The 21,511-nt window shown below is 44.0% G+C and overlaps 1 protein-coding gene across 1 annotated transcript in view; it reads left to right on the top strand.

Annotated features, from left to right (window-relative positions):
* EHHADH (enoyl-CoA hydratase and 3-hydroxyacyl CoA dehydrogenase) overlaps nt 1–21,511 on the top strand; it is an 85,216-nt gene that overhangs the window by 38,063 nt on the left and 25,642 nt on the right. Inside the window, exon 6 of the mRNA XM_040439513.1 lies at nt 19,997–20,338. Within this exon, the coding sequence (XP_040295447.1) occupies nt 19,997–20,338 (342 nt within the window). The remainder of the gene's footprint in view (nt 1–19,996; nt 20,339–21,511) is intronic.

Here is a 21,511-nt window from a genome sequence, read left to right as displayed (position 1 = left end):
CCACCTTTTGCTTTGATTACTGCTTTGCACACTCTTGGCATTCTCTTGATGAGCTTCAAGAGGTAGTCCCCTGAAATGGTCTTCCAACAGTCTTGAAGGAGTTCCCAGAGATGCTTAGCACTTGTTGGCCCTTTTGCCTTTACTCTGCTGTCCAGCTCACCCCAAACCATCTCGATTGGGTTCAGGTCCGGTGACTGTGGAGGCCAGGTTATCTGGCGCAGCACCCCATCACTCTCCTTCATGGTCAAATAGCCCTTACTTTCAAAGTTTTCCCAATTTTTCGGCTGACTGACTGACTTTAAAGTAATGATGGCCACTCGTTTTTCTTTACTTAGCTGCTTTTTTTCTTGCCATAATACAAATTCTAACAGTCTATTCAGTAGGACTATCAGCTGTGTATCCACCTGACTTCTCCTCAATGCAACTGATGGTCCCAACCCCATTTCTAAGGCAAGAAATCCCACTTATTAAACCTGACAGGGCACACCTGTGAAGTGAAAACCATTTCAGGGGTCTACCTCTTGAAGCTCATCAAGAGAATGCCAAGAGTGTGCAAAGCAGTAATCAAAGCAAAAGGTGGCTACTTTGAAGAACCTAGAATATGACATATTTTCAGTTGTTTCACACTTGTTTGTTAGGTATATAATTCCACGTGTTAATTCATAGTTTTGATGCCTTCAGTGTGAATCTACAATTTTCATAGTCATGAAAATAAAGAAAACTCTTTGAATGAGAAGGTGTCCCCAAACTTTTGGTCTGTACTGTGTGTGTGTGTATTTATGTGTGTGTGTGTGTGTGTGTGTATATGTGTATATATATATATATATATATATATATATATATATATATATATGCAGAAGGACCTGGCTTCGCACGGGTAAATTTCATCTATTTCATTTTATGTTTCCGTGTGTCGTAAAAAGATATCGACAGTTTCCCCCATAACAGAGACCTCCACAGTGCCCGCCCCTTTAAAAGTGACTTTCACAGTGGCCGCCCCTTTGACAGTGGCCTTCATAGAGCTGGCCCCTTTAATAACCGTGACCTTCACTCTGCCCACCCCTTTAAAAACATTGACCTCCACAGTACCCGCCCCTTTTAAGCAGTAGAGAAAAATGGCTGGGTTATTATGGAAACCTGGAGTAAAACTGTGTTTATGGCAGTTGGGATTTGAAGAGAAACACTTGCAGGCTTGTATTTGGGGGAGGGGGGCTAATTTTTTTGGAATATTTCAGGAACGGTACGTCCTATAGAGCTGAGACCAGTCCAAAATACGTTCCCGGACACCTGATGTACCTGTGTGCCAAATTTGGAGAAGATCGGTCCAGTCGTTTGGTCGCGCATGAAGAACGTCTAGACAGACAAACTCATTTATATATATATATATATATATATATATATATATTACACTCACCTAAAGAATTATTAGGAACACCTGTTTTATTTCTCATTAATGCAATTATCTAGTCAACCAATCACATGGCAGTTGCTTCAATGCATTTAGGGGTGTGGTCCTGGTCAAGACAATCTCCTGAACTCCAAATTGAATGTCAGAATGGGAAAGAAAGGTGATTTAAGCAATTTTGAGCGTGGCATGGTTGTTGGTGCCAGACGGGCCGGTCTGAGTATTTCACAATCTGCTCAGTTACTGGGATTTTAACGCACAACCATTTCTAGGGTTTACAAAGAATGGTGTGAAAAGGGAAAAACATCCAGTATGCGGCAGCCCTGTGGGAAAAAATGCCTTGTGGATGCTAGAGGTCAGAGGAGAATGGGCCGACTGATTCAAGCTGATAGAAGAGCAACGTTGACTGAAATAACCTTTCGTTACAACCGAGGTATGCAGCAAAGCATTTGTGAAGCCACAACACGCACAACCTTGAGGCGGATGGGCTACAACAGCACAAGACCCCACCGGGTACCTCTCATCTCCACTACAAATAGGAAAAAGAGGCTACAATTTGCACGAGCTCACCAAAATTGGACTGTTGAAGACTGGAAAAATGTTGCCTGGTCTGATGAGTCTCGATTTCTGTTGAGACATTCAAATGGTAGAGTCCGAATTTGGTGTAAACAGAATGAGAACATGTATCCATCCTCTAAAGGCTACTTCCAGCAGAATAATGCACCATGTCACAAAGCTCGAATCATTGCAAATTGGTTTCTTGAACATGACAATGAGTTCACTGTACTAAAATGGCCCCCACAGTCACCAGATCTCAACCCAATAGAGCATCTTTGGGATGTGGTGGAACGGGAGCTTCGTGCCCTGGATGTGCATCCCTCAAATCTCCATCAACTGCACGATGCTATACTATCAATATGGGCCAACATTTCTAAAGAATGCTATCAGCACCTTGTTGAATCAATGCCACGTAGAATTAAGGCAAAAGGGGGTCCAACACCATATTAGTATGGTGTTCCTAATAATTCTTTAGGTGAGTGTATATATATAATTAGTTTTATGGAAAAAGATTCAGTATAACTTGTATTTTAATCATTTAAATTCCTGCTCATTTTGAGCTTAGAACCTCCTCCTTGACTTCAATCAGTGATTGACAGCCTTCCCTTTATGACTGTATACAGAGATAGCTGTCAGTTACTAATAGGACAACCTCCTGGTCTTCAAAGCCTAGAACAAGCAGGAGTTTTACTGAATCGTTCCCGAAAAAAATATATATCAATCTGCTCAGCTCCTCCTGCTCTATAACATGGTGCCTGTAGCTGTTGCATTTTCATGGTCACAGCTTCCCTTTAACAGCTTTTTACATAATATTGGAGACTAGATAGGCAGGTGACACCACTGCCAGTATAAAAGTGAAGACTATTCGTGGGTACTATTGTGGCTGCACTAGAAATCTGTTATATCTTGCACCCAAATCTGACACATTTTTGCAACACAGTGTCACATCTCGTTTCAAACAGACTGAATGAACCAAAAAGAATAATCCGCTGCATCTAGCTCATCAGTTTTGGTTTGCTCAACAAAAGGGGAGGGGGGGGGGGGGGGCTAAGATGTTTTGGCACAAAGTCTGCCAACTAAGAGTTTGTAAAAAAAAAAAAAAAAAAAAAAAGCTATGCATCAGTTTTATCATACAGCTTCAGCCATATCTTTTGACTGCCTAAGTTTCCTCTGTCTACGTTTTTAGACCGGATTGGTGGATCTGTTTGGGTAAGACCACGTAGTGTACCTGAACTTTCGCAGCCAAGCTCCATCCAATGGCTGCACAGTTCTGCAGTAAAAATTTTGCAGCACTGTTTAATCGGCCTGGACGGAGTAGTCTTCCTTTTCATAGATTTATAAGGCCATACAACACTCAGTCCCATTAGTGAAATATATCCAGTAGGGCAAGCGTAGAGTAGCTACGTAGGGTGCCAGGTAATGACTAGACATGTTATCTCCTCTATGCTGGGTGCCCTACCTAATTAAAGAGAATAGGGAAGCTCTCGCCTCTGCACCAGAATCAGAAGCTGGCACTTGTTGGTGGAGGAGGTCAGACCACTAAAGATCATGTATATGTGGCCTTTATGCTGTGGCTGCAATCCATTAAATACATTCAGTTATGGAGCCTGCATTTCTGATACGAGCAAACCATTCTTCTTGTAGTATTTGGTCATTTTATCTACTTTGTATTGTATTTCCACTAAAGGCCTAGGGAGGGCGGTGTTGGAGCATTATTGTATAAAATGAAAACAAATCATTTTTTCTCTTCTTTTTTTAGTATTACATCTGTGGTGGTGTATAAAGTGAAATTGCAGCTTTTAAAGGAGATTTTTGAGAGGTCAGTATTGAATGCCTATCCTCAGGATAGGTCATCAATATCTGATCAGTGGGGTCAACTCCCAGCTCCCAAGAAAGTGAAAACAGTATTCTGGAAATGTTTGCAAATTTTATTATAAAGGGAAAAACTAAGGGGTTCATTTACTAACAGAAATTCACCTATGTTTGGCATATTTCTGGCGCAGTCTGCAACTTCCCCGCTCACCCCAGGTCTAAAAAAGGGGTCACCTCATTTATAATTTTCTACGCCTGTTTAGACGTAGAAAATGGTCTAAATTTAAGCCTGCAAGGAAGCTGACGTAGACCTGTCTTTATAAGGTCCCACAGCTGACTATGCATATCAGAGCCATGAGGAGGAAAGAACTGCCCGTAAAGATCAGAGACAGGATTGTGTTGAGGCACAAATCTGGAGGAGGGTAGAAAAATATTTCTGCTGCACTGGAAGTTCAAAAACACAGAAATATAGTGGCAATACTGGAGGAGCGGCTCAACCCCTAACACTGTAGCGTGTTTTTCATTGGGGGAGCAGCCCCACCGCATGTGGACCGCAGCGAACGACTATCCCCAGCAAAAAATGCATACGGTGGAGGATGTCGGCGCGGTCCACATGCACCACAAGAGCATCCTACACAAAATGGAGCATTGTGCGCATGTAAATACAATCATATAAATAAAAAAATGCACCAAACGGATATGCCACTGACTATACTGGCTAGTCATAAATACAGATATTAAAAGCTGAGACTTTCGCCAATATATTCCTGTCAGGAAAATATCAGAGCCCTTCATGCACCACGTCGCGGTCACTCAGCATGGCAAAGGGTCCTACCACTACGCTAACTATGGTGTGAACAAGGTCTGAAGGTGATGTAATCCAGCTCACAGCACTGGAAGTTCCCAAGAACAGAGTGGCCTCCATAATTCTTAAATGTAAGAAGTTTGGAATAACCAGGACACTTCCTTGAACTGACCATCCCACCAAACTAAGTAATCAGGGGAGAAAGGCCTTGGCAAGCGAGGTGACCAAAAACACAATGGTCACTTTGGCTGAGCTTTAAATGTCCTGTTTGCAGATGGGAGAAAATCACTGCAGCACACCAATACAGAATGGCCAAAAAAGCTTCTCCTCAGTAAGACATGAAAGTTTGCAAAAAAAAAGCACCTAAAGGACACTGACTGTGAAAAACAAGATTCTCTAGTCTAATGAAACTAGGATAGATTTTTTTTTTGGCCTCAATTCTAAGTGTCCTGTCTGCAGGAAACCATGCACAGACCAATACTGTGGTGGTAGGATCATTCTATGGGAGTGTTTTTCAGCGGCTGGGACAGAGACTGGTTTGGTCAGGGTTGAGGAAAGCTTATTGGAGCAAAGTACATGAAAACCTGATCCAGAGTGCTCTTGACCTCAGACTGGGCTGAAGGTTCACCTTTCAACAAGCCAATGGGGAGAATTTATCAAATCCCTGCACTTTAGAATTATGGCTTTAAAAGGTACTTTATAATTTTTTTATTTTATTTTTATACCACGCACTCCAGTTTTGAAATATGGGTGGGAAAGTGGTGTGGTTAGCTATATTAATGAGTTTCACTCCACATTTATTACTGAGACATTATTATATATATATTTTTTTCAAATCTCACTCCAGTAGGAGGGTGTAGGAAAACTGGAGTAGCTTTTCTAGACAAGTGTTAGGTTTAAAGAGGACCTTTTACTACAATAAAAAGTCTAAACTAAGCATACAGACATGGAGAGCTGCGCCCAGGGATCTCCCTGTACTTACTATTATCCCTGGGCGCCGCTCCGTTCTCCCGGTATAGGCTCCGGTAGCTTCAGATTTTTGGCTCAACTGGGAGGAGCCTGCCGGCGTCTCCTTCTCCTAGGCTGTAGCGCTGGCCAATCGCAGCGCTCAGCTCATAGCCTGAGAGAAAAAAAAAACCCTCTCCGGCTATGAGCTGAGCGCTGCGATTGGCCAGCCCTACATCCTGGGAGAAGGAGATTCCGGCAGGCTCCTCCCAGTGGAGCCTAACATATGAAGCTACCGGAGCCTATACCGGGAGAACGGAGCGGCGCCCAGGGATAATAAGTGCAGGGAGATCCCTGGGCGCCACTCTCCATGTCTGTATGCTTAGTTTAGATTTTTTTATTGTAGTAAAAGGTCCTCTTTAACTACTTCATATTCCTCTCATGATAAATTCCTCCCAATGATCGTAAGCAGACAGCCAGGACCACACAGGAGTGGTTTAGGGACAACTCAATGAATGTCCTTGAGTGGCCCAGCCAGAACCCTGACTTGAACCCAATCAAACATCTCTGGAGAGGCCTTAAAATGTCTGTCCACTGTTGGTCCCCATCCAACTTTACAGGGCTTGAGAGGATCTGCAGAGAAAATTGACAGAAGACCCAGATCCAGGTGTGCAAACCTTGTGGCATCATACCCAAGAAGACTGGAGACTGTAATCGCTGCAAAAGGTGCTTCAATTAAGTCTGAATACTTGGGTCAATACTGTTTTTTGAGTTTTTTTCCTTTTCAGTAAAATAGCAAAGATTTCAAACATTCTGTTTTCACTTTGTCATTATAGGGTAATGAGTACAGAATGATGGGGAACAGCTTGAATTTTTTTTTTAAGCACAAAACCGTGACCTAACAAAATGTGAAAGGACGTGAAAACTTTCTAAATGCACTGTATACTATCACAGAGCTCCACTTCTATCCTTCTAGCATATCCTGTTCTCAGATAGGACGTCAGAAAACACCTGACAGGTTTTCTTTTTAAAGGGGTTGTCTGAATCTAGAACATGCCCCCGAATGGTGTAAAATAAAAATGATGGTATGCTTAATACTTCTCCTGATCATCAGTGGTAACATGCTATATGCCTGCATGTCGCCCCTGCAGTCTGTAAACAAGCAATGGCAGGAAGACTGGATAGGCGGTGCAGAGAATAATGCTGGAGAAAGAGGTAAAGTTGACTTCACACTTCAGTTATTTCGATTATGCCTCATTCACACGTCAGTGTTTTGGTCTGTGATTTTCCATATGATTGTGAGACAAAACCAGGTGCGGCTGTAAACAGAACAGGTGAAGATCTTTCCCTTATGCCTTATCTCTGTGGAGGCTCCAATCCTGGTTTTGGGTCACAATCACTGATGGAAATTACTGACCAAAACACTGACGTGTGATCCAAAACCAGTAGTGAACCCTATTGAGAGATCAAGTGTAATGATTTGATGTGCACCTATTCTGTGTTTTTGACCCACACCTGGTTTTGGCTCAAAATAACTGACCAAATAACGGAAGTGTGAACTTGGTCAAAGCATACTATAATTAGTTTTACACTATTCAAGGGCATATTTGAGATAATTAAATATCTCAGAAACCCCACACAAGGCCATTTTACATAGGGCAGTAATCGGCTCAATGAACATTTTATAAGAATGATTGTCTCCAATATGGCAGTGATCAGACAAATGAGTGTCTTATCTTGGTCTAAAAATAATTGTGGGAAATTAATATCCTAGTGTAAACCAGATGTCACGGAAAGTAGGGAACAGCGCACCCCCTAGTTTCCAGCTGCTGTCCCTACCTAGTTGCACAATGCGCTCTAAACAGCGGCCCCCAACTGGACCGCAGTCCCTACTTTGCTAAGTGCATGGGACATAAAGAGAAGGTCAGACAGAACCAGGAGCAACAATAAAGACCAAAGCGAAAGACTAATACTAAACTAGAAACTAGCAGAACCAGAGGGTAATATGCCCACAGCAGTAGCCTGTTTAAATATGCCACATGGGATGGTGGCTCTGAATCCGAGTGACCCAGCATCCCACATGGTCTGGTAGTAATATTAGTTTGCAAGAAATGCTGGTGCTGAATCTGATTTGGCCCGTACACGTAATCCTGCCGTGATATCAGACCCACTACTGCCTAGATGCGTCTTCCTGCCAACACAGCGATGAGGATGCAGCTGCCCAGGGACCAACCCCAACGTGGGAATGTGGACCGGTAAGTACATTATGCCAGATGTGCCGCTGACAAGAAGGGGCAAGTGATTTTTCTAACATTCGCTTGTCCCCCACGCAATTTGCATCCGCTGATTATAAAAGGCCCTTTAAATGAGCAGTGATCTACAGATGTAGCAAATGTTGGCTTGGTACTTAATGCACTAAACACACAGTTGAAGCGGAGATCTGACTTTCAATGGCTTTGTTGTAGTAAGTTTGCTGCAACTGTTAAGTTACCATTTGCTACATCTGTACTTGTTATATTGGGCTGAAACTGGTGTATGTAAAAGGACCCTTAGTGCTTGTACAGTAAGGAAGAGCATCAGGTTCACCCCCTACATAGGCATTGCAAGCTGCTCTCCTTTATTACCATAATTCAAAAGGATAATGCAGTTCTTTTACACTGCTCAAAAAAATAAAGGGAACACAAAAATAACACATCCTAGATCTGAATTAATTAAATATTCTTCTGAAATACTTTGTTCTTTACATAGTTGAATGTGCTGACAACAAAATCACACAAAAAAAAAAATGGAAATCAAATTTTTTAACCCGTGGAGGTCTGGATTTGGAGTCACCCTCAAAATTAAAGTGGAAAAACACACTACAGGCTGATCCAACTTTGATGTAATGTCCTTAAAACAAGTCAAAATGAGGCTCAGTAGTGTGTGTGGCCTCCACGTGCCTGTATGACCTCCCTACAACGCCTGTGCATGCTCCTGATGAGGTGGCGGACGGTCTTCTGAGGGATCTCCTCCCAGACCTGGACTAAAGCATCTGCCAACTCCTGGACAGTCTGTGGTGCAACGTGACGTTGGTGGATAGAGCGAGACGTGATGTCCCAGATGTGCTCAATTGGATTCAGGTCTGGGGAACGGGCGGGCCAGTCCATAGCATCAATGCCTTCGTCTTCCAGGAACTGCTGACACACTCCAGCCACATGAGGTCTAGCATTGTCTTGCATTAGGAGGAACCCAGGGCCAACCGCACCAGCATATGGTCTCACAAGGGGTCTGAGGATCTCATCTCGGTACCTAATGGCAGTCAGGCAACCTCTGGCGAGCACATGGAGGGCTGTGTGGCCCTCCAAAGAAATGCCACCCCACACCATTACTGACTTAATGCCAAACCGGTCATGCTAGAGGATGTTGCAGGCAGCAGAACGTTCTCCACGGCATCTCCAGACTCTGTCACGTCTGTCACATGTGCTCAGTGTGAACCTGCTTTCATCTGTGAAGAGCACAGGGCGCCAGTGGCGAATTTGCCAAACGTCCTGCACGGTGTTGGGCTGTAAGCACAACCCCCACCTGTGGACGTCGGGCCCTCATATCACCCTCATGGAGTCTGTTTCTGACCGTTTGAGCAGACACATGCACATTTGTGGCCTGCTGGAGGTCATTTTGCAGGGCTCTGGCAGTGCTCCTCCTGTTCCTCCTTGCACAAAGGCGGAGGTAGCGGTCCTGCTGCTGGGTTGTTGCCCTCATACGGCCTCCTCCACGTCTCCTGATGTACTGGCCTGTCTCCTGGTAGCGCCTCCATGCTCTGGACACTACGCTGACAGACACAGCAAACCTTCTTGCCACAGCTCGCATTGATGTGCCATCCTGGATAAGCTGCACTACTTGAGCCACTTGTGTGGGTTGTAGACTCTGTCTCATGCTACCACTAGAGTGAAAGCACCGCCAGCATTCAAAAGTGACCAAAACATCAGCCAGGAAGCATAGAAACTGAGAAGTGGTCTGTGGTTACCACCTGCAGAACCACTCCTTTATTGGGGGTGTCTTGCTAATTGCCTATAATTTCCACCTGTTGTCTATCCCATTTGCACAACAGCATGTGAAATTGATTGTCACTCAGTGTTGCTTCCTAAGTGGACAGTTTGATTTCACAGAAGTGTGATTGACTTGGAGTTACATTGTGTTGTTTAAGTGTTCCCTTTATTTTTTTGAGCAGTGTACAATATTGCGAGAGGCTCTAGCTGTGATGTAAAGGAGCGGTTTCACAAAGACCCCTATTTTCAGAAAGAAGCCGCTCGATAACAACAAGTTTGTCTTCATTTAAACCTGCCAAAATCTGGTTTTGCCAGTGGAGTTACTGCCCGCTGTACACTTCTCCAGTGGCCTATGCAGAGGAAATGTATTATTATAAGTGACCATTTATATGAATGGTCGCCCTTGTAAAGGGGTATTCCGGTTCTTTGACATTGTCCCCTATTCTCAGGATAGGGATTAACTATTAGATCGGTGGGTTCTGGGACCCCCACTTATCACGAGAACAGGGGCACCCGTTCTCGGCTATCTCTGGGACTCCCTTAGAAATTAATGGGGCGGCCACGTGCATGTGTGATAAGCTTCTCCGTTCTTTTCAGGGAGGCTGCAGGGGGTAGGGTTCCCTGTTCTTGTGATCAGTGGGGGTCCCTGTGGTATGACCCCCCACCATCTAATAGTTATTAGGGGATAACTTCAACCAACTGGAATACCCCTTTAAGTTACCAGAGGGAGTGCTGTTGTTTAGTGGCTTTCTGCCATGGCTCGTAAAGGGGGAGACCGGTACTCTGACATGCAAGTGTCCTAATAGTGCCTTTGGATAGAGGTTTTTCTTCTTTCTGAGGTTCCGTTTAGGGATGAGCGAATCGACTTCAGATGAAACATCCGAAGTAGATTCGCATAAAACTTCGTTCCAATACTGTACGGAGCAGGAGCTTTGTACAGTATTAGAATGTATTGGCTCCAATGAGACTTCGCGTAATAACTTCATAAATCAACTTGTACTGTAAAAAAACATTTCCCAAACTCTGGTACCACTTGGAACCGAACCCGAAGTAATCACTTCGGCTGATTGGAGCCAATACATTCTAATACTGTACGGAGCTCCTGCTCCGTACAGTATCGGGACGAAGATTTATGCGAATCGACTTCGGATGTTTCATCCGAAGTCTATTCTCTCATCCCTAGTTCTGTTCACATGACAGTCGACCGCACACCTCGAATCTGCAAAACATGGACACCAGCCGTGTGCACCCCGCATTAAAGTGCAGACCCATTGACTTCATCGGGTCTGCAATCTGCATGTTGCAGGCAAAGATAAGACATGTCCTATCTTTTGCATAGAGGCCTCATGGACCTGCACGCCCACAGAAACCCTAAGACAACTCCTTTCAAAGTAATATACATTCCAATGTATTTTAATATATCGCCACCAGTGGGCAGCATGGTGGCTCTGTAGTTAGCGCCCTTACCTTGCAGAACAGGTGCTTTAATCCAGCCAAGAGCAACATCTGCATGGGGTTTGTATGTCTGCCCTGTCCTTGCATGTATTTTCACCGAGTGCTCTGGTTTCCATCTACACACCAAAGCCATACTGGTAGATTAAAAAGAATGTCATCATGTTTTTGCTGGGAAGACCCTGACTTAAACGTAAGGTCACTTTTTTTTGGCCCAGTCATTTTCTAAAATGAATGCAGCTCTTAGACAATATACAGCATTTCCCTCAAGGATGCCTTCTAATGGAAGATATCAGCAGCCATTAACTTTTACATCTCATTGCTGTCCACAGCCCATCTGTGTGGCAAATCACTTTTATTAAAATGTTTACTCTATGTGTAGTAACCATGGAGATGAGTCTGTCTCCTATGTGGCTACATTTTTGGATCTTCGGGCTTCTATAACCCATGAGATCTGACACCTCATAGGATCATACAGTCTTAGCTGTATTCATTGTTTTGTTTAATGACCCTTTTTCTTTTTTTTTTTTTATCCATTTAGTTTCTATAAAAGTTACTTTTGATAAGGAGCAGCTTTACATTCTGCACATCTTTTAGATTTGAGAAGGGATATGATTGAAAATTAGTCAAGGATAATTAAAGGGGGTTTCTGAGAGTACAATTTTGATGACCTGCCCTAAGGATAGGTAATCAATATCAGATCGTTAAAGGTCCACCTGCCGTCATCCCCACCAGCCAGCTATTCGAAGAGGACGTGGCACTCAAGTGAGTGCTGCAGCCTTTTTCTAGGTCGGTGACATTGATCAGTCATGTGGCCCATGTGCAGCTCAATCCTATTCAAGTGCCTGGGCTGCAATACCAACAAAATCCACTATCCATCCTAGCGTGCTGTGCTCAGTATGATGTGAGGAGGCCACAGAGCTGACTGGAGTATCGGGACTTTCAAACAGCTGGATGGCGGGGATGCCGGGAGTCGGACCCCCACCAATCTGATATTGATGACCTATTGTGAGGCTAGGTCATAAATATTGTTCTCCTGCAAAACCCCTTTAAGCCCAGTGCCTTTTTTTGCTTGTATTTTTTTATTTTATTATTTTTTATAGTATTTTGGGACCTCAGATTGACATTTGGAAAATGTTAAAGAGGTTGGCTACCCTAAGTATCAAAAACCCAAAGTGCCCCAGACAATGGCCACAACCATGAAGTATTTATATCATGTGACATATCGGCTATATATCCTCTTTCTAACCTGTTCACCATGACCCACTTCCCTGGAGGAGCTCCTCAGACCGGCTGTGTGGGAGGAGCAGCGGCACAGTGAAAGTAAAAATCCCAGCATGCACTGCAGCAAGCATGTTCAGAGGAGCAGTCACATGACATCCCGGCCGACTTGTTTCCATAGAGACAAGAGCCCCTCAGATAATATCAATAACTCGGTCATCCGTGAATAACTGCTGTACAGACATAGCAATAGAAGGAAGGCCCCAGTCCCAGCAGAACACAGGAATATGATGCTAATGGATCATACATATGTTGCTGGGGGTTCATAAACTTGCTGTGGGGCCTAGTCATTTCTAGTTGCACCATTGGATTTAAGCCATGAACAGAATGAATAGAGTGGGGGAGAGTTATCATTTCCCTTGTTTCTGAAAAGCGGTGTTAACCCCTTAAGGACCCATGACGTACTGGTACGTCATAACTTTAAAACTAGATTGCGGCGGAGGTCATGTGACCCCCCCCCCTTATCGGCGATCGCCGCAAACCGCAGGTCAATTCAGACCTGCGGTTTGCGGCTTTACCTGAAGTTTGCGGCAGCAATCGGCGGTGCCATGGGGACCCGATGGCTTCCTGTGACGTACCTGTGAGATCCAGCCCCCTGGATCTCATAGGCTGGAAGCTGTATGAGTAATACACACAGTATTACTCATACAGCCAATGCATTCCAATACAGAAGTATTAGAATGCATTGTAAAGGGGATTAGACCCCCAAAAGTTCAAGTCCCAAAGTGGGACAAAAAATAAAGTGAAAAAGAAGTTGAAAAAATAGTTTTCCCCCAAAAAAATCAAACGTTTCAAGTAAAAATAAACAAAAACATAATTTTCCCCAAATAAAGTTGAAAAAAAATTGGTGAAAAATGGGGGGGGGAAAGTATACATATTAGGTATCGCCGTGTCCGTATCGACCGGCTCTATAAACATATCACATGACCTAACCCCTCAGATGAACACCATAAAAAATAAAAACTGTGCTAAATAAACAATTTTTTTGTCACCTTACATCACAAAAAGTACAACAGCAAGCGATCAAAAAGGCGTTTGCCCACCAAAATAGTATCAATCTAACCGTCACTTCATCCCGCAAAAAAGGAGCCCCTACCTGAGACAATCGCCCAAAAAATAAAAAAAACTATGGCTCAGAATATGGAGACACTAAAACATCATTTTTTTTGTTTTAAAAAAGCTGTCACTTTTTTGGAGTTTCTACTCTAGGGGTGCATCAGGGGGGCTTCAAATGGGACATGGTGTCAAAAAAACCAGTCCAGCAAAACCTGCCTTCCAAAAACCGTATGGCATTCCTTTCCTTCTGCGGCCTGCCGTGTGCCCGTACAGCGGTTTACAACCACATATGGGGTGTTTCTGTAAACTACAGAATCAGGGCCATAAATATTGAGTTTGGTTTGGCTGTTAACCCTTGCTTTGTAACTGAATTTTTTTTTATTAAAATGGAAAATCTGCCAAAAAAGTGAAATTTTGAAATTGTATCTCCATTTTCCATGAATTCTTGTGCAACACCTAAATGGTAAACAAAGTTTGTAAAATCAGTTTTGAATACCTTGAGGGGTGTAGTTTATAGAATAGGGTCATTTTTGGGTGGTTTCTATTATGTAAGCCTCGGAAAGTGACTTCAGATCTGAACTGGTCCCTATCAGCACTTAAAGTGACACTGGTCAGATTTGCAAAAAATGACCGCTCCCTGCACAGACATCTCCACTGCGCCTGTGCCGATGACCGAGATTTCTGTGCAGGCAGCGGTCAGACATTCACTGTGCCTGCGCCAAATACAGACGCGCACGGCGCAGGCGTGAGAATTCGTCCGCTGGCTCAGATGGAGGATGGCATTCAAGAGGAGATGGGTGGGCTTAACGGACGAGCGAGGCGGCATACAATGTGAGTAGACCGAGCCTCTAGGTGCTAAAAAGACGCCCCCATAGCACCTAGAGGCTCATTAGCATATTAATAAAAGTTCGTTTTTTAGTGAAATGGATCCACACACAGGTCTGAGAATAGCATGGTTAGGTAGATCAGACACTAGCAGATCGCTAGTGTCTGAGAGCTAATTAGGTCCAAATGAGGTGGTAGAAACCCTTTAAGGTGAAATAGGGGTGAGTCCTTAAGGGGTTAAAAAAACTGTAAACTATGTGTTTGCGACTTTTTAACTGTGCCTTTAAAAAAATAAAAATAATAAATAAATAAAAAGTGACAATGGCCAGTCGCCCCAACCAATTTATGTTCATTTTCGCCAGTTTTGTGACTCAAATGAAGCCAGAAATCCACGGCAGCTCTGAGCTGTGATAGATTTCTGTTTAGGTGCATGGACTGCCATAGGAGGGGGCTGTTGAGTGGGGGGGACAGATCTTTGTTGCACAAGAACTCTGTAACGGTCGTGTACACACACACACAGGGGGGAGGGAAGTGACCACTGCGCTCCACCCTTACCCCTGGCCCTGCCTACTTGCCTCGCGAGTCCTAATGACAGGGGACAACTGGACGGCAATCCCTAACTTGGAGTAAGTGCAGGGATGACAGACAGACAAACCACAGCACGTGAACGGACCGAGTCAATACCAGGAAAGCTGCAAAGTACAAATGGAGCAAGCAGAGAATTGTCAGGAGAAGCCGGGGTCATAAATACCAGGAGAGCAGAGAAGTACAAGAGGAGTCATAAGAGAGTAGTCAGGTGGGAGCCGAGGTCACAATACCAGGACGGATGCGCAGTACAGGAGGATCAGGCAAAAGGATGGTCAAGGAACAGGATCAGGTAAGTATTCAGCAGTCCAACAAATACCAGGAACCTAGAAATTAACAGGCAACCTGTAGCCAGCAGGCTGCCTGTATTTATAGTGGGGAGTGAGGGTCATGTGACGTGGCCAGCGTCACATGACCGACAGACCAACCAGTCGAGCACCGAGTGATCAGCTCGGCGCTCAAGGCAGACTTAGGAGCAAGGAGCCACCCAGCTAGTAAAGCCGCCCTGGGAATGAGGTCAAACACAGAACCTCATTCCAAAAGCTAAGCAACAGTTCTGCGGGCAATGGGGGACCGAGTGCACCTTCGGAACCCCGTGACAAACTCTGAGTAAATTTTACACAAATCGATCTGCTCACATAGAGAGGAGCCTCCTGTCTGTCATCACTCGACTAAGGCTACTTTCACACTGGCGTTAGCAGGGTCTGGCAGGCTGTTCCCCTGCCGGATCCGTGCTAATGTTAGCCCACGAGTGCCGCCGGAAGTCCGCTCCAGCCCCATTCACATAAACTGATGCCCAGCAATCTGCGTTTTTTGTCCATCCGCCTCTCGGTATGTTTGCTTTGCTGCGGCCGCATCTCCGACCTGTCCCAATTAAAGTGAATGGAACCGAAGCGGACTTCCGGCGGCACTCGTGGCCAACCGTTAGCACGGATCACTGTATACAGTGTACAGGGGGTCACGGATCTCTATGTGCAGTGGTGTGGGGGTCACATATCACCATATACAGAGTGCAGGAAGGAGAGGGCACACAATTATAGATGGTGAGACCAGTGACTGCTGCTGCTGATATCCCTGACCTCAGCCATACTGACAGCTCACAAGGGGTTAAAGCTCCTGAACTGTTTTTCTGGCTGTAATATTATGTCTGTGATAAGAACACAGTGCAGAGGGGCCCTGAACAGCACAGACACTGGGATTGCTCACAGTTTGTGGTCCATAGCACTTCCCTGGCTCTGCTACATCCTCATATGTTGGCAGGATCCTCTCAGTACAGGGGACACAAAGGGGGCAGAGCCTGTAGTCTGATCAGCCGTCCCAGCTTCTCCTCAGTCTCCCTTCCTCCTGCAAAAGTTTCTTTATTTTAGCTTTTAACATGTGTCCCTGCTAAGCCCCTGCCAGCTCTGCACAGCCAGGAGTGCCAGTCACAGAAGGAAAGCACCTCTGATGCAAAGAAGGGTGCTTTTGGACCCAGACAGCAGCACACTCTTTCAGGAATGGACGAGGTTGCTCCTCCAAGGCATGTGCAGGGAATGGCGAGACGGGCAGGACCACAGTGAATTGGAGTTTAGGTATGCACCCTGCCTCTCCATTCATTATCTACGGGGTTTGTAGAAATGGCTGTGCACCAAGGCAAAAAAATATACAATGCAACAGGACTCTGCAAACCAAATAAAGTACAATAATGCCAAAATAATAGAAAGTATTGTGGTGCAAATGCGACGCAAAAAATTTTGAGATGCTTGGCAAATATATTTTGTACAAAATTATTTGAGCCCGTCTGCCAAACGTCAAGGCGATCTCTGTGAGACGGGACCTGAACACTAAATACCACATTAACGGGTGTCAAACTGACCTCCGTTACATACAAGGAATGCAGGTTCTACATGACCTGACACAGACTCGTTGGTCGCGCACTCCTGATTAACCTGTCTGCCTCATAGGCTGATTTTAATTAGTGTAGCTATAAAGCTGTAGCCTGCTCTCCTTGTATGTATTGGAGGCCATTTGGCACCAGAAAAGGTGGAGTATAGCGTGGGCACAGCATGCTAGTGGAACCTGCATTCCCTGAATAAAATGGAGGCCAGTCGGCATGCATGTGGAGCCTGCATCTCCTGAATATAATGGAGGCCATTTGGCACCATAAGTGGCATAATACGATGTGGGCTCAGCATGCATGTAGAACCTGCATTCCCTGTATGTAACGGAGGCCAGTTTGGCACCAGTTAATGTGGTATTTAGTGTTAGGTTCCCGTCTTACTGAGATCGCCTTGACGTTGGCAGATGGGCCCAAATAATTTTGTACAAAATATATTTGCCAAGCATCTCAAATTTTATTAGCGTAGCATTTGGACTAGAATACTTTCTATTATTTTGGCATTATTGTACTTTAGTTGGTTTGCAGAGTGCTGTTGCATTGTATATTTTTTTGCCTTTGTGCTTTCTGCCATGGCAACGCGCACCTGCGCACTGGATGTGCTGGCTGACCCCCAATTATTTTTTTTTGCAAACTGCTGTGCACAGTGCTATGCTATCTTTGTCAATCCGCACATTGCTTGACCACTGCTCCATTTAAACGCTTCCTCCCTGTTGTCATGCATTGAGAAGGAATAGGTAACTTGGGACTTTATTTGAGTGGTCAGTCGGGTCCTAGTGATGAGACCGCCAGCAACCACAGTTAGCATAACTAAAGAAAATGGCAAATACAAGTATACCGCCATCCCCTTTCAAAATACATGTTGCAGCGGCATAAATTGGCGTAAGGTTTTAGCATTAAAAAAAACTTCATCTGACTGCAGGAGTAATTGCAAATAATATTGAGAGGCTCAATAGAAAGTTGGCACTGGTGAGACAGGCAGCAGATGATGCCACTTATGTAAAAAGTACAGCTTACTTAGGAATTTCCACAATGCAGCAGAGTGAATGTGTAAGAAGTCTACATCTCTCCTTTTCTGCCAGAGGGGACAGAAAACTAAAGCACATCGCAGCTGTGATCGCGTTTGAGGAACGGACTGAGACCATCTTGTTTGGAACATTCATTTTTCCTCAGGACAGGAGACTGAAATGAACTGCTTAGCAGCTACCAACGTGCAACCTGCTCTCCTTTCCCAGCAGAACATATCATGAGATGCTGTCATTTTTCTGCCTCCCGAAATTGTGGGAGATGAAAGAGATGTTTCCATCTGTCACCACCCTGCTTCAGGGGTGAAGGAGCATCCGATTACTTGTATTACACCAGTGCTTTATACAGCCTGCAGCAAAGAGAATAACTGAAAGACCAGGCGAGAGAGGGACCAAGTGAAGAAGAGAAGACTTATCCAGCAAAAAAAAAAAACTTTCTAGATGCAGCGGTTGTGTCTGCGCTCATCCAAGAAGTGGATCAGCACTCGCTTTTTGATGCTAATAAATCTTGACTTTATTGCCATAAACAAAGTACAGGCAGATTTCTTATAAGAAAGTAAATATGCATATAAAAAAAGGGCCATATCATAACTTTTAGGACTTCTTGTTCTTTACTCTGAAGATAGTTCTTAATGACATACACTTGCAAGAAAAAGTATGTGAACCCTTTGGAATGATATGGATTTCTGCACAAATTGGTCATAAAATGTGATCTGATCTTCATCTAAGTCACAACAATAGACAATCACAGTCTGCTTAAACTGATAACACACAAATAATTAAATGTTACCATGTTTTTATTGAACACACCATGTAAACATTCACAGTACAGGTGGAAAAAGTATGTGAACCCCTAGACTAATGACATCTCCAAGAGCTAATTGAAGTGAGGTGTCAGCCAACTGGAGTCCAATCAATGAGTTGAGATTGGAGGTGTTGGTTACAGCTGCCCTGCCCTATAAAAACACACACCAGTTCTGGGTTTGCTTTTCACAAGAAGCATTGCCTGATGTGAATGATGCCTCGCACAAAAGAGCTCTCAGAAAACCTACGATTAAGAATTGTTGACTTGCATAAAGCTGGAAAGGGTTATAAAAGTATCTCCAAAAGCCTTTCTGTTCATCAGTCCACGGTAAGACAAATTGTCTATAAATGGAGAAAGTTCAGCATTGCTGCTACTCTCCCTAGGCATGGCCGTCCTGTAAATATGACTGCAAGAGCACAGCACGGACTGCTCATTGAGGTGAAGAAGAATCCTAGAGTGTCAGCTAAAGACTTACAAAGTCTTACAAACATCCCTGTTAGCGAATCTACGATACGTAAAACACCAAACAAGAATGTATTTCATGGGAGGATACCACAGAGGAAGCCACTGCGGTCCAAAAAAAACATTGCTGCACGTTTACAGTTTGCACCTGGATGTTCCACAGCAGTACTGGCAAAATATTCTGTGGACAGATGAAACCAAAGTTGAGTTGTTTGAAAGAAACACACAACACTATGTGTGGAGAAAAAGAGGCACAGCACACCAACATCAAAACCTCATCCCAACTGTGAAGTATGGTGGTGGGGGCATCATGGTTTGGGGCTGCTTTGCTGCGTCAGGGCCTGGACGGATTGCTATTATCGAAGGAAAAATAAATTCCCAAGTTTATCAAGACATTTTGCAGGAGAACTTAAGGCCATCTGTCCACCAGCTGAAGCTCAACAGAAGATGGGTGTTGCAACAGGACAACGACCCAAAGCATAGAAGTAAATCGACAACAGAATGGCTTAAACAGAAGAAAATACGCCTTCTGGAGTTGCCCAGTCAGAGTCCTGACCTCAACCCAATTGAGATGCTGTGGCATGACCTCAAGAAAGCGATTCACACCAGACATCCCAAGAATATTGCTGAACTGAAACAGTTCTGTAAAGAGGAATGGTCAAGAATTACTCCTGACCGTTGTGCACGTCTGATCTGCAACTACAGGAAACGTTTGGTTGAAGTAATTGCTGCCAAAGGAGGTTCAACCAGTTATTAAATCCAAGGGTTCACATACTTTTTCCACCTGCACTGTAAATGTTTACATGGTGTGTTCAATAAAAACATGGTAACATTTAATTCTTTGTGTGTTATTAGTTTAAGCAGACTGTGATTGTCTATTGTTGTGACTTAGATGGAGATCAGATCACATTTTATGACCAATTTGTGCAGAAATCCATATCATTCCAAAGGGTTCACATACTTTTTCCTGCAACTGTATTTGGGGTCGTTCTCCTGCTGCAGAATAGCTTTTGAACCAATCGGATGCCTTCCTGCTTGATAGATGAGAACAAAATTACATTTTGCTTTCTTTATTTCAGGAAGTGATTTGAGCAAGCGGAGACTCAGCACCAACCATTTACCTTCCAATCCCAACATGGACGACTTCTTGGACATCACCATAGAGAAAGCGAAGAAGCAGTATCGTGGTGCCCAGGCTCCCATAGCCTGTATAGAGGCTGTAAAAGCTGCTGTCCAGAAACCATACCAACGAGGTATAGAGAAAGAGAGACAACTGTTCCATTCTCTCTGGGCCACTGGCCAGCCTCAAGCACAGCAGTATGCTTTCTTCTCCGAGAGAAACGTTGGGAAGTGGACACATCCCTCAGGTGGTAGATGGGACATTGTTGCACCTAAACCTGTCCACACCGCTGCTGTTATAGGTAGGTTTTAGTCACTAAATTGATTTTATATATCTATATCTATATCTTTGTGTTTTTTCATTAATGTTATACTATTATTGATTTTGGCAAACACAGCAGTTCTCACAGTAGCTCATGGCCAAGGCATTTCAAGTAAAATTAGCACATAGTGACCTAAAGGGGTTGTGTCACTTCAGCAAATAGCATTTATCATGTAATCCAGCAGCAGTGACCAAGCTTGCACACTACAGGAAGGTGTGCCAGCCTGTCTGGTGGCAGGACCATAGGTGCCATTTTCTGTAGTGTGCAAGCACGGCCACCTCTGCTGGATTGCAGAGTGGTCATAACCATGGAGACGAGCAGTGTATAATGTGATGGAAAAATTTATCCAGCCAGCAAAGGACCAGCAAAGGAGACAATATGGACAATCACAATACATTAGTAAGTGCCTTGTATTAACTTTTTCTACATGATAAATGCCGTTTGCTGAAGTGACACAACCCTTTTAACTTTAAAGGCTGGGCACGCCTTCAGAGGCAATTTCTTTTTATGATAGCATTTTATTTTGGGCTAAAAAAATATTTTTTTCAGTTGGCTTTTATTAAAAATAAAGGGTTAACAGTTTTTCTAGCTGTGTGAATCTAAATTACCAAGAGGTCATAAACACCTATTTAAAGGGGCTGTCTCACTTCAGCAAAATGGCATTTATCATGTACGGAATGTTAATACAAGGCACTTACTAATGTATTGTGATTATCCATATTGCCTCCTTTGCTGGCTTGATTCATTTTCCCATAATATTATACACTGCTCATTTCCATGGTTATAACCACCCTGCAATCCAGCAGCAATGGTCGTGCTAGCACACTATAGAAAAAAAAGCGCTTGCCTCTCTGGTGGCCAGGACCATAGGAGTGCACCTAGCCCTGTGCTTTTTCCTATGGAAACGAGCAGTGTATAATGTGATGGAAAAATGAGTCAAGCCAGCAAAGGAGGCAATATGGACAGTCACAATACATTAGTAAATGCCTTGTATTATCTTCCTCTACATGATAAATGCCATTGGCTGAAGTGAGACAACCCCTTTAAGCCACATTCTTATCAGTAAGATAAGGATTCAGCTTTATTGAGTGTTTATTAGGTCAGAGAGCAGAGATAAGGAGTCTGTCAGCTCCATGCCTGACGGAAGAGAGA

Source organism: Bufo bufo, chromosome 7 (assembly GCF_905171765.1).
Source record: "Bufo bufo chromosome 7, aBufBuf1.1, whole genome shotgun sequence".
In the NCBI taxonomy this organism is placed as follows: domain Eukaryota; kingdom Metazoa; phylum Chordata; class Amphibia; order Anura; family Bufonidae; genus Bufo; species Bufo bufo.
Note: the sequence above shows the minus strand (reverse complement) of the source record. Positions and strands in the feature narration are given on the sequence as shown.